The sequence below is a fragment of the Electrona antarctica genome (genome assembly GCF_951216825.1).
Source record: "Electrona antarctica genome assembly, chromosome: 2".
In the NCBI taxonomy this organism is placed as follows: domain Eukaryota; kingdom Metazoa; phylum Chordata; class Actinopteri; order Myctophiformes; family Myctophidae; genus Electrona; species Electrona antarctica.
In genome coordinates this window covers 16,620,333-16,634,139 of record NC_136807.1, presented here as the reverse complement: position 1 = coordinate 16,634,139, position 13,807 = coordinate 16,620,333, and the positions used below count along the sequence as shown (strand labels likewise).

The following is a 13,807-nucleotide window of genomic DNA, read 5'->3' as shown; positions in this document are numbered from 1 at the left end:
TTGCGTGTGTATCCTACTTGAGGTCCTCCTCGATGTGTACACTACTCAGAGGAACTTGAACTTGCTATCCCTTTACTGGAACGCCCATTCACACTAGGGATGTCAGTAACGGATAGTTTTCCATCTGGGTAGCCGATAACATTATCCGGCCAAAATGTTATAAGCATGTACACAGAATTAACGTTGGTACTGTACATGAATGGTAGACATTTATGTATGCTTATTTTATTGAGTGGTGCAGCCACTCCATTGCATAGCTATGTGTGTCCCTGGCTGGCTGTGTCCGAAGACAAACAAAAAAAGCAAAATTTAACAATAACAATATGTTTGTGCATGCCCTTCAGACAGGGTATACCCTTTGCGTTCCATGACATCCAAGAGGTGGAAGGCGGGACCCAGCCCCCAAAGCTGCTGTTTCTGGAGATCCTCAGTGAATTCAGCAGTAAAGTTCTCTGCAAGAACCGAACCCACATGTGAGTAGACACACACAACATGCTCGGCTACATCAGTGAACCCACATGTGAGTAGACACACACAACATGCTCGGCTACATCAGTGAACCCACATGTGAGTAGACACACACAACATGAACCGAACCCACATGTGAGTAGACACACACACAACATGCTCGGCTACATCAGTGGTTTTCAACCCTTTTCATATCAAGGCCCATTATTCATTGTGCATTTGATGAGCCACGGCCCACCATTTGAGCAGTTACTAATAATAACAGTCAAAGTCCAACATTTATTCTGACCCCTCCACGAAGAGGCCTAGTTGTCCTGACGCCTTATCCATCATTTATACATTATGGATAAATAATTAGTGTGGCAATCAAAATAACAATTCTTCTACATTCATACCATGTCTAGACTTCTTGTAAATTAACATGTTAAATGCTCGGTGTTATTTAATCCATTGAATGTAGCTGAAGTAGCTTGATGTAGCCAAAACACTCCCGAGGCGATCAACAACAACGGGAGGTATGATTAATTCTAACGCGACTAGCGACGGGACCGCGATGGGCCGTCTAACACATAATCTTTGCTTAGAATTGGACGGAATGATTTGATAAGAGTTATTCACAATTTACAATTTACAATTTAGGCATTTAGCAGACGCTCTTAATCCAGAGCGACTTACATTAAGGTTCACGTTTTAAGATTTTCGGTCTCATCGGCTAAAATGGGGGGGAACATTTTCGATGACGTCCCAACCGGAAATAACATTGAATGTTGCGCTCCCAGCCTGTGGAGCGATGTGATCGGTTTGGATATCAATAAATGTCTGTCCCTTTATCAATCTCCGTCCTGAGCGTCGGGTGTTACTAATTGATAGAACGGAGAACTCTGTCCTTGCCGCTCGGGGTGTTAAGTAATGCAGATGTTTGTTTGTTTGTTTTTATATATATTCTTCTATTTCATTTTAAGAGAGGAATTAAACAGATATGTACAGGCATATACAAAGGAAAAATAAACATTTCCAAATTATCGTAATGCAGATGTTTATAAATAATTTAACTCTTGAGAGCTCAAAATGAAACCATTTTATGCCCTCAAGAGTTAAAGATCTATTAGGGTCCATTTGGTTATCAACTCATCATTGCGAATGAAGTGAGCACTAACTATAGAAGCTGGCCAAAATTGTGTGTGTGTGTGTGTGTGTGTGTGTGTGTGTGTGTGTGTGTGTGTGTGTGTGTGTGTGTGTGTGTGTGTGTGTGTGTGTGTGTGTGTGTGTGTGTGTGTGTGTGTGTGTGTGTGTGTCAGACTGCCACAACAGCTTCGTTCGCTTCCCGCGTTTACTCGCCTTACTTGTCATATAGCTGGGAATCCCTTCAAGGACCACTGGTGGTCCCCGGGCCACTGGTTGAAAACCACTGGGCTACATCAAAGGAAGCCAATAGCCACAATTATGCACTCACAGTGACTTGCATTACCATGTGCCCCATGTTTTCAGTCACTTTATTATTAAAAGTTACCTGCTGTTCCTTTTTGTCAAATCCATCACACTACACATAGTCCTGAAGGAATGCTAATTCGTTCCACTGTGTACTTGCATATTGACAGGATTACAAATAAAGCTCCACTCTGTAAAATGCACAATAAATAATAAACGTCCCTTTTCCGTCATTCCACTTTTTCCAAAATGCTATCGTATCTACTTTTAACATAATTTAACTAACTTTGTCTTAACAGAATTGCCGTCCTTAACGCCAAGTGCTCCAAGACTGCCCTCTCCTGGCCATCTGTCAGAATGTACCATTGCTCCTTGAACACCTCCATCTCCAGCCCTAGGCAGACAAAAAGCAAGAGGCCCACTATCCCAGGTGAGAAAGAGACCCCCTTTACACGAGAACGCTGCCTATAGAAAACGTCAAAATAAAGCATCGTTTGCTGGGGTCCCTTTAGACGAGAACGGCATCTTCTTGGGGGTTGAAAACGCAACAAAGTGAAAACACCCTCCAGGGTGGAAATCTTTGAAAACGCTGTTTCCTCCCGTCTCCAACGGGCAAAACGTGGGCTCACAAAGCATGTGTTTATTACATTGACGCAGAGCCGTATGCGATATTTGGAGTTCCTAGAACGAGCAAACACTCCCTCGCCCCACTCATCCTACAAATACAAATGTACCGACTAGCGATGGTGAATGTAAATGTGTGTTCTTTTGGCAGATATTAGCTAGCAGATATAAGACTTCGGGTGGACGATCTCTTCAAAATAAGAGTACCCTCTAGAGTAAACCGAATGCATTGAAAAACTATTCATTTGCACATTAAAAAAATATAAATTAAGCATTTAAACGATGCTCTACAACACACATTATGTATCTGTGTAAAAAATAAATAAATAATTGCATGAAAACTGTTTTATCTGGAGACCGTCTAAAAGTGGCTGGAGGAGACACATCATTTGTTGCGAACGAAGCTGACCAAAACGGTCTGTGTGTCAGTCTGTGTGGGTGTGTCACGCTGTAACACCACCCGCCCGCCACCAGAGGGCAACTGAAATTGGAACATACAGAGGTCTCTGTGTGTGTGTGTGTGTGTGTGTGAGTGTGAGTGTGAGTGTGAGTGTGTGTGTGTGTGTGTGTGTGTGTGTGTGTGTGTGTGTGTGTGTGTGTGTGTGTGTGTGTGTGTGTCAGACTGCCGTTCGCTTCCCGCGTTTATGCGTCTTACTTGTCATAATAATGTTCTTAAGGGATCATTCACAATTGCACATCATCACATGTATAATTATAGGTGTCATTTTATTGGCATTTTTTCCCCCAAGAACCCGGTGCTCCAGTGCCAGCCTCCGGGTCAGAGGGCAATGTGACATTCCCGAGCATGGAGAATGTGGATGGATCAGAGGGTGGCGCTTACAGTAGCCCATTGCCGAGCAACCTTGGAGAGCCAGACCTTTGCTCCACCGTGTCCCACACGGAGCCAACAAATCTCTTAGGCTTGGATGAAGAAGATGGAAACATCTTTGAACCGGAGACTGAGGAGTATGTTTTGTTTTGTTTTTTTTAAGAATCAGCATGTTGCAGATGTATTGGCATTATATGAAGGGAATTGGTTTATGACCTGTCAATAAGTACATAATTAACTTAAAAGGAGTAATGTATCAATCAACTTTATTTGTTTAGACTCCATTAAAAACAGAACAACATAAAACACTTCATACAAAAACAGAACACCCCTAAACCATTAAAACATCAGTTTTTACAATAAACAATCATACCAGTGTTTCCAAAAAGCAGGCCAATATCTTCTGATACTGAGGCTGGGGTTAGACAGCAGCATAATTATAAAGATTCTAAGTCATAAAGAGACTCATTCAGTCGACATATGAATCTGTACATCAAGTCTCTCAGTAAGGCATGAAAAGTGTTGACTCTCATATTACAGCACAGCTCACTTCTTGTTTTTTTCAATAGTATACACATGCAATCATTATAAGCAACCTGCAGTTTCTATACATGCTTGCCTTCCTGAACCTAACCCACAAGGGGGAGGTATACAGGGAGTACACTCAGTACTTACAGTATTTACAGTATAAAGAGGTTTAGCTTACCTTCTTGTCAGACCCCATTTCCTACAGAATAGGGAGCCGAAATCCCATTTCCCCATCTAACCTGCAAGCTCTGGTTAGCATACCAGTATGCCAGGATTCTTTTAATGCTGTCAGGCACCCCCCTTTCCCTAAGTTTTAAAGTGTGAAGTGAGAGGGGCTAATATATTAAAGTCTAACTCATGTTGATTAGGTGATGTAATGGTGAATGTCAATGGTGTTTTTAAAACAAACATTGAACTAAAAACAAACATTAAACCTGTATATAGGAGGGGCTAGCGCCCCTCAAAAACTGCTTCTGATGACTAACCCGGTCTAAAGGAATTCTGGCTTCTATATTTATCATCCCCTCTTTTAGACTAGAGCATAAATGCAGAGATCAGTACCTTGCATGTATCTTAGAGTAGAAGTCCAGAGTGCTGATGACATCTATTTCTTTTTTTTGATGGGCACTAACCCCTCCAAAGCCTGGCCTTGTGTGTGTGCCCCTCTGTGACATCATGTGGCAACCACAGTGGATGTCCCTCACTTCACAGAATTGTGATTTTGTTTTTGTATGTTTGTATTTAAAGATGACAGAATTATATTAATACTAAAATGTGTTTTCATGTTGTTGTTTTTTAGGTCCAAGATGCGCAATGTGACCCAGAGACCACAATGTGACTCTAACCTCAAGTCCAACTCTGCCGCTGACTTAACTTGGTTAATCTTTCTTGGAAATGTCTTGAATCTTGTCTTTAAATGTCATGACTCATGTTGTCGATTACTACCACTAAAATGTTTTACGCCTCTGTTGTAAATGATGTCAGTTTTCAATTCTTGTCATTCCAATTTTTTTTAAATATTATTTCTAAATATAATATCTGTCATTTTGGACAATAATTCTTCATATTGAGATCAAATGAATAAATCAACCTGGAAACGTACTCTGTATGGCCACATACACACTCAGCAAGCGATCAATGCCAGATTTGTGTTTTGCTTTCCAGGCTGTCTGTCATTGAGGAGGAGGAAGAAGTAGAACGATGTGTGATGGAGGACTTGTTTGACTTTGAAGAAGGCAATGACTTTGAAGATGAAGATTTGGAAGAAGGCAACACCTCTGACAGTGAAAATATGGTAATGCGTGGCTGTGTGTAAATATATACTTGTGTATACTGTATATTGCTCCTAATAATTAGGCTGCGTAGATTATATTTTAATATAATTACATTATATCTGCAAATGTACAGTGACAGAAAATACCCCAAAGGAGTGCGGGAACCTAGCTCAATGGTCTTGAGATAAGAGGGTTCAATCCCCGGCAGTCATATAAAGCAGTGGTTCTCTGTGTACATACATCTACTGATGACTAGTCTGGACACATCCTCAGTGATGTTCCTGGAATCTTAGGGCGTTTTGGGTCTTTCAACATCATACGCCCTCCTCCTGGTGACCCAGCCAGGGTTGATCAGACCCCAGCTTGTGTCCAGACGGCTAGCTAGCATTGGGCATGTTGGTTGGTGTCTCTGCTATGCCCCATGTGTACAGGTTTGACAGGCTTGGAAGCACGTCATACACTGCCTGGATGAGGAATTTAATGTGTTGAGGCTCGGCTTTCCAAAGCTCAGCCCAGGTCACTTTCCTCTCAACCGCATTCTCCCATCTGGTCCAAGCTCCCTGTTGCTTCTATTCCCACTGCCTTGCAGGTTCTGGTCTCCTCCATGAAATGAAATGATATGATTACTATATTTACCCAGGGTATCTGGGCTAAGCTCAAGAACTTGTTTCCAGCCAGGCCCTGCTCATAGAACATTTCATCGTAGTGGTTCAATGCCTTGTTCAAGGGCACTTCAGCGGTGGTAATTTTAACGTGTCGGACCGCTGATTCGAACTGGCGACCTTCCGGTATCAAGACCGCTCCGCAATCCGTTCGGCCACTGCTGCTCTCGCCTCTTGAATAAGGTGTCCTTCCCCCTGGTGTTCATTTGAGCCAAATTCCAATACCCCAAATCTTGGCCACTAGCTCACCCACACTCGGCCACCCCTGCATGGTGGTGTTACTGTGAAATTGGTGACCTGCTGAAATATGTGACAATCGTGTAGACATCACATATTGTCAGTGTCCGAATGCAAATCGTTGCAGTTTGTTCATTAGCAGAGTTCAAACTAGCGGTATTCAGGCCACATATTTAAAGACCTCCATGTAAGTTATGTGAAGTCCACAAGATGGTGTCATATTTCGGCAGGTCACCAATTTCACCATAATTTGCCATGCTGGAGTGACCGAGTGTGAGTGAGCGAGTGGCCGAGATTTGGGGTATTGGAATTGGCTATAGGGACTTGGAAAGGATCCTAGCCCTGCTCGACCTCTTCCACCAGGCTCCTTGCATCTGCCTCTTGAACTGCTTCCTCTGCCCTCTCAAACCTTTTTTGTGCCTATTGATCTATATACTTGGCCGTAGACGCAATCTGAACTTTTTGTATTTATTTTGTTTCTTGTGTAAGGGAGCTCCATTAGCACTGTGTGTGTGTGTGTGTGTGTGTGTGTGTGTGTGTGTGTGTGTGTGTGTGTGTGTGTGTGTGTGTGTGTGTGTGTGTGTGTGTGTGTGTGTGTGTCACACACCAGTAAGACGCCCTCAGGTCGAGAAGCGACCTCGCCCTCGAGGCGTGACAGACTGACTGACTGACATGCAATGCAGGTTTTCAGAGTAAACTGCGACCTATGGTCGCAATCAAAGATTCTCAAAATTCTAATTGGCCAAATCAAAATTGTATTCCACCCTACTGATGTGAGCTTGTATATCTGCTATCTTTGAATAGCCAAAGTATAAAATGTGGTTAAAGTGCTACCCCCATAGCCCCCTCTCCCCCATTTCTCCACACAACAGGGAATTAATATTTTCTCATGATACAGGTGTTACTCGTGTTATTTGATAACTTATTTGTACGCTTTGTACCTCCATGTGCATCACAGTTTGCTTTGTGCAGCCCCCTTTGTTTGCTTCCTTCACTATATATAGTATATATCCAAGCAAACAATGAGCCCCAGCCCTATCTGGATGGGGGAAATCACAAGTCTGTTATTGACAGAAAAATAATGATGCTTAATAATTATCCTCTTGAGCCCCATTGCCCCCGCCGGCGGGGGCAGCGGCTGTCCACCTCATGAACAGCTCTCAGCGGGTAAATGGAGACCCAATTGGTCTCCGGTTCCAACTCTGATGTTTTTGATTTCCCCCCCTGGACCCCCCTGGGGTTTAAGAGGTTTCCACAGAGAGACTGAGAAAGAGAGAGAGTGATTTATCTAACAATATGCAGAGAAATGTACATATTTTGAGCATAGTTACAAATGGTGATTAATAGGCCTATCTCACAGCCCCTTTTCCACGCCCCCTTCCGAAGCTAGTGGTGTCATTTAACCATTAGCATTTACACTTTTTTTCTCTCGAGAATCTAAGTACATTTCCTAATGTTAAAATGTCAAAGACCGATAATAATATGAAGAAAACACAATGGTATAACAACTCAAATAAGTAGAATAAACCTTACCTTTACAAAACAGTAGTTTGTGGCTTGTGAAAATACCTCTTTTAACATGGAAGCCTATGGACTGCAGAAAAAATAACACCATTAGCTCCAAAAGGGGGCGTGGAAAGGGGGCGGGAAATGCTGTGAGATAGGCCTATCATGATTAATTATTAATCTTCTGTGATTAATCTGAAAAATCGCAATCGTTTCATTTGGCAGCCCTAACACTCACAGTCACACACACACACACACATCACACACACACTGATATAAAATGTATAATTTCATTCACCAAAGTTGCATTACATAGATTTAAATAATAGTATTATAGCCAAGACATTACTAATGTTGAAAATGGCTTTTACTGCTGGAAATTGCTTTTCTTTTTTATCCTTTATTTATTTTTTAAAACAAAACATCGGGGTCTGTAGGACATTGTAATTTGACAAAGTATGGAAACCCCCGCTTTATACAACTAATACTTCTTCTTTGGTCTGCAGCAATCCCCTTGAGGAGCCGTTTTAGTGAGGTCCCTGAAGAACCCGGGACGTCCCGCAGTGAGGGCCCTGGCCTGGAGGAGCCCCTGGGAGACTAAGAATTGTTTTCACAATCAGTTTGTTTGTTGAAATTCTTATTTGAGTGTGCATCTATTAAATACTGACCAGGTCTAAGTTGCATTTGTTTGACTCACCTTGCTAAGTCCATTTACCGTATGTCATGATATGGAAGGAGAAAGTCTAAAGGTGTTCTGTCCAATTGTTTTTTGTTAAGACTTTTTTTGCGTTGCAGTTTGTCTTCCATTGTCAAATGTTTCATTTTGATATGTGTTTCTGTTACCACTGCACTCTGGTCCTAAAAATGTTCAAACATTAAAAATTAAGAGGTTCACACTCCGAAATAAAAGTCCTTATTTATTTATTTCTCCCAATCTGTATGCTTCACACTCACAGAGTGAGTCCATAATCTGGAATACTTTTGAAACATTTTAACAACACAAATCTGGTATGGGAGATGTAGGGTCCTTGACAAATACATGACATGAATTGATTGACATTTTTATTTCACAGTATGTAGAATGGGTACATTTCAAACGAAAGCACAAGTCAATACAAAAGCTGCTACTTTGAGGATGAAACAATGAAAAGCACTAAAGACTTGTTTACATCAGGGTCCTGATGGCGTACTCCACATGAACATGTGAGAATCACTGCTTTAAACATTAGGAAACGAGCCCAAATAGAAACAAGCCCCCCAAAAAATGCAATCTGCAACTACCAATATTTACAAGCAACTTTACAGAAAAAACTAGCCCAAAGTAGCTTACAATAAGCTGACATGATAACACTGAACACAACCCTTTTTTTTTTTTTAGAAGAAATATGGTACAGACAATTCAGATAAATAGTTCAGCACAAGCAACAAAAAACAACATGCATACAAACAGTACAAACCATACAATATAACAATACAATGATATCAGGGTTCGGGGAAAGAGGATTCATACAGTTGCAACCATTTTTTTGTTTACTAGGGCTAAGGATCTGAGGAGCATTTTAAATTCCAAAATGAAGTGGTTAAAGTTTGGAAGAGTTAGCGAATCTTTGTTTGTGAATGAAGAATTTAGCGTATAGAATAATACATTTAAAAACAAATTCAGATTTACTGTAATAGCAATAGAATAAAGGAGTAGATCAAATTCACAGGAATAAAAAAGTGGGATTCATTGTAAATCAGTCCTAAATTTACGGTTTCAGAGGGACATAAACTGTGTTCTGTTTCATTTTAGGTTAAAAAATAAAACATGATATTTTGAAGAGACAAACAAATTATTCGTTAGTACCCTGACCAAACAGCTTTCTGCTTCTACGGCCGATGGCGTGGAACAAACCTACTTCACTCTTGCTTTTAGTTGAGCTTTTAAAATCCTTCTTGTTATTCATGTCATCACTGTATTGCCTTATTCACTGCTATTATTTTAATGTTGTTTTATGACTTTACTTTTCTTTTTTTAACTAATTTATTGCTCTGTAAAGCACTTTAAGCTGCATTTCATAGGTGCTATACAATTTACAAATAAAGGTTTTTTTGTATTATTATTATTATTATTAAAGTGCTCGTTTCATTTTGGGCTTGTTTTCAATAGACCTTGCTTATTTCTCTCGCAAAATCTGGCAACACTGCTCGCTCCCTCCCTCTAGTGTTTTAGCCTTAGCCTGTTAGCTCACTAGCTTCACTACGGGCAGTTTGAATGGTTTAGTGGCGGAAAGCAGAACTCACTCAGCAGCTCTCCACTGGGGTGCAGAACTACAGTCTAAACACCGAACCAACACTGCAGTACACAGCTCTGAAAAGCTCCCAACACATCGCCCGACACACGAAAGGTAAGGAAACACAGAATTGCCGTCCGGCAGGCTAAGCTTCGCTTCGTTTCGTTTTGTTGTCCTTGGATTAGTTAGCGAGCTAGCGGCTATAGCCTAGCTAATTCAATCCATGGATATATGGTAACGGGCGGTTTACTGTAAGGTGCTAGGCTGGCTGCCCTAACCAATATGGATGCTTGTGTGCTCCCTTTGATGCGATGGCTGGAGAGATTATCCGCTTTAACCACGGGTGTGATTCTCTGGTCGACCGTTATTTTCTGGTTCATTTTAATTACGAATGCGGAGCCAAAGGTAAAGGTTTCCCAGCCCAGAAAGCGAGTGACTGACTGTACGTTACTGTTACTGTACTGTACCAGTATGGCAGTAATTCAATGGATCGTGACTAATGTGACTGTCCAGTCTCCACTGAGTTAAGCCGTGTTGAGATCCACTAACCAGCGACGCTTGGAGTAACCAAGGGATAAATCTGGATTTACAATCCCATTGGAGTCATGCAGCTCGCATAGCATTGTATTACCGTTATTTATCATACCAGACGTCTGGCTTTTGGGTTGCATGAGACAGGTGGCAGTGCAGTTTGTCTGGTAACTTGTATACACAGCCTGTGAGGAAGGGTGATTAGAAATATAGTCACTTAAAGAACGTACAAGAATATACAAGTGCTTAGTGCTCTGTTTTCCGCGTGTGTGTGTGTGTTTGTGTGATTACACTGTTATTGAGCCTTTGCTACTATTGTTGTTGTTGTTATGCTTTCTCTTTTCGTGGCCTATCCATATACATACAGTATGGCATGCATGATGCATCCGTTCTTCTCCTGCGGTATAGTTGGGCTTATCGTTATCTCATCATTAAATATCAACTATCATCATCACCGCTAGTCTTGCTGTAGTCAGACAGACATAGGTAGCGAGCAAAACTTATCATGATTCAAAGGGGCTGCCGTCTCTTCCTTTATTCCTTGTGTGTGTGTGTGTGTGTAAGAAAGAAAGAAAGAGAGAGAGAAAATGGTATTCTGCACTCTTGATTGGCTGGAAACCTCATTACGTGACAACCTGCCAGAGGCCTAAATGTCTTCTCTGCCTTGTTAGACATGAGAACCAGTTGCCAGACAACAGGCCTGTTTCTACAGGAAGCCACAATGGCCTGTTCTGCTGCTAGCTAGATGTCAACATTTTTACTGCTGAGACTGATTTCAAAATGCTGATAGAAAGATAAGTGCTCACATGATCCACATTAATGAGGTGTAAATCTCTAGAACCACAATTCCGTCACACTGGGCAAAAATGATGTCATTGCATTCCATTAACATCACTTAAGGTCTGTTCATACTCCAGTTTTAGGTGATAAGGTGCCCACTGAAACAGTGGTTAGTAAAAACTAACCACACAAACATGTGTTTGTGTGAGCGGTGACCACATGAGTGACGTCATATTGTAGTTTTCAGTCACCACCTTATCACCGGCTAAAAGTGGAGTATGCATAGGGCTTTAGCCTTTGCAGAATCAGAACTGCTTTATTATGGACCACAAATACTGTATAAAATGGAAGTATGCATTGCTTATAAAATGGAAGTATGCATTGCTGTAGCACCGTGAATCATCATGTGACTTCTGTCAGAGCCAGCTTATCTGTGCTTGAGCATAGAGGCTGATGTGTCCAGTTGTGGATGAAGATAATACTGTGACTGTATGTGCTGCCTTCTTTTAATAGCCTGCTGGTCCTCACCTAGTCATGTAAATAAATACCACAGTGTTTTGGACAGGCACTGAGGCTACAGGTAGCAAATAAGGGATGCACTGAGAATTAAACTGGTTTATTGATTAGTCTGTTTACTCATAGCCTGGTTTAGGCAGTGACTGTGATGGCCCCAGGGCCTCTGCCATGGCTTATGTGTGCTTTCCTTCACTGTTGCTGGTTCCTGGTTGGTTGGAGTAGTGGAGGCCATCAAGGAATTGGAGGCAGCTGGTCACTGTCTCCACGGGTTGTGTAAAACCTGGTGGCCCGATTCTGGTAGTCTTGTGATTCCCTCTTCCCTGGCAGCACGTTGTGTAATATTTGAGGTCTCTGTTTTCATTACTGTATATTTTATTTGGTAATCGGTATCATGTTTTTTGTTTTAGTGTAGAGGAATAACATACAGCAAATGGTCCACTCAGCTAGGAATTGAACCAGCTGGCCGGCTGGGAATCCATGCCCTCCATGGATTCCCCATGGATTGCTGCAATTTATTTGCCATTTGTTAAACTAAAAAATATCTATTAAATACAATTCCTTTCTTTTAGTTAAGTGGATGGATAACATTTATGTAGTTAGTTAAAAATATCAATCAATTTGAACAGTTTCTTATTGTTGTTTGTACCATTTTCAAGTCATTAAGCAGCAGTAGGCTTAATGTGCTTATGAATAATAGGCTCTCACTCTCCAACCCAGGCTAATTAACACAAACAGTCGACACTTCCCATGTTGTTAACATACAACCCCCCTCAGTAACGAGCACCAGTTATACCCACATGCCATTTAAACTCTCAACCCATAGGTGTGTTCTGCCGTTATATGTATGCCGTTGGCGTGCAAACATGTTTGAAAATAAGCATATGCCGCATTGCCGTCTGCTAATCATTTCATGCATTGACCACGTGCGAGCGTATAGCCTATACGCGCAGGGAATAATCACGGTATACCGTCTGAAAAAAACTAGACTACAGCTCTGTCTCAACCCACATGCAGTTGCCAGTCAGGCTGCAGAAATTTAGACCAAGTGTTTTCTGCTAAGTTGCAGCGTCGTATCAGTGGTGCTGTCACACACCCCTATGAACCCAAAATATCTCTCAGTGGGAGTTTCCCTTGGTTGGGCTGACTGGCGGAGAACTGGCCTCCCACAAAGAACTGATTGGTTATAGAATAGTTTGACTGATTTGAGTTGGTGTTCTCCACAACTCACTGCTGCCTCCATCTTCTCCTCATCATACCATTACAAACCTAAAAAAAAAGCTCATCTAAAAGGTCACACCTTTATGCTGTGCAAACATGGATTATAGTAACAATGCTGGAATGAATATAGAAACAATCAAACACTTTTTTGCTGCATCTCAAGGACTTTTCTTTGGCACACAACAGTGAGCTCTGAAAAATGCACTACATCTAGTGAATAAAGGTTTTGTTGTGCAGGGAATGAGGGAAATCCCTTTGCGAGTGTACTCGAATCAGATCCAGGGTCATGGGCTTGTCATCCTTGACAGTAAAGTGTAACAGTCGTGTGATTGCTGGTCACAAGGCGCTGTCAAACATTCTTTTGAACTACTTTATATAGATGTTCGTCCTGACCTACTCCTAGTCTTGTTCAGTGTGTCACACCAGATCTCCCTCTGGCTTTCTCTTTACACATCTCTTTTCTCCTATTATCCTTGTATTTTGTATATTTCTCTTAAATGTTGTGCTGTCCTGTCTTGTCCTCTTGACCTAGATCTGAACTTTGCATCTGGCGAGTGGAAAAAAATAGACAAAACCTGTGTGTGTGTGCGTGTGTGCGTGCGTGCGTGCGTGCGTGCGTGCAACTGAATGCTGATTGAACATTAGCTAATGAATTGGACTGGATCCACAACACTAACATTTTCGTAATGGCGTATATTTCACTTCATGAGTTTTAAATCTAAAATCTAAATGACCAGCAGACCAGCTGTGTTTACCATGTCAGTCAGTAGTGTAGCCAATGAGATCATCTTACCATTCATTGATTGCCTGAGAGGAATGCCCAGGGCTGTGTGTGTCATGACAGTGAAAAGAATACCCCCCTGTCATCGGTATATCAGGCCAAGAGCTGTTTTATGTACCTGTAGTGTATGTATGTGACTGTCTTTCTGTCTC

At 41.6% G+C, this 13,807-nt stretch overlaps 2 protein-coding genes across 2 annotated transcripts in view; both read left to right on the top strand.

The window, feature by feature from the left end:
• Nucleotides 1–8,273, top strand: part of LOC306943196 (cohesin subunit SA-1-like) — a 31,903-nt gene extending 23,630 nt beyond the window's left edge. Inside the window, exons 27-32 of the mRNA XM_079529399.1 lie at nucleotides 345–473; nucleotides 2,196–2,326; nucleotides 3,270–3,486; nucleotides 4,677–4,754; nucleotides 5,042–5,171; nucleotides 8,063–8,273. Coding sequence (XP_079385525.1) covers nucleotides 345–473; nucleotides 2,196–2,326; nucleotides 3,270–3,486; nucleotides 4,677–4,754; nucleotides 5,042–5,171; nucleotides 8,063–8,074 — 697 coding nt within the window. The 3' untranslated portion in view covers nucleotides 8,075–8,273. The remainder of the gene's footprint in view (nucleotides 1–344; nucleotides 474–2,195; nucleotides 2,327–3,269; nucleotides 3,487–4,676; nucleotides 4,755–5,041; nucleotides 5,172–8,062) is intronic.
• A 1,531-nt stretch (nucleotides 8,274–9,804) lies between these two features.
• Nucleotides 9,805–13,807, top strand: part of dnajc5ab (DnaJ (Hsp40) homolog, subfamily C, member 5ab) — a 33,406-nt gene continuing 29,403 nt past the window's right edge. The window contains exon 1 of the mRNA XM_079529519.1: nucleotides 9,805–9,943. The gene's annotated coding sequence lies outside the window, so the exon portion shown is untranslated. The remainder of the gene's footprint in view (nucleotides 9,944–13,807) is intronic.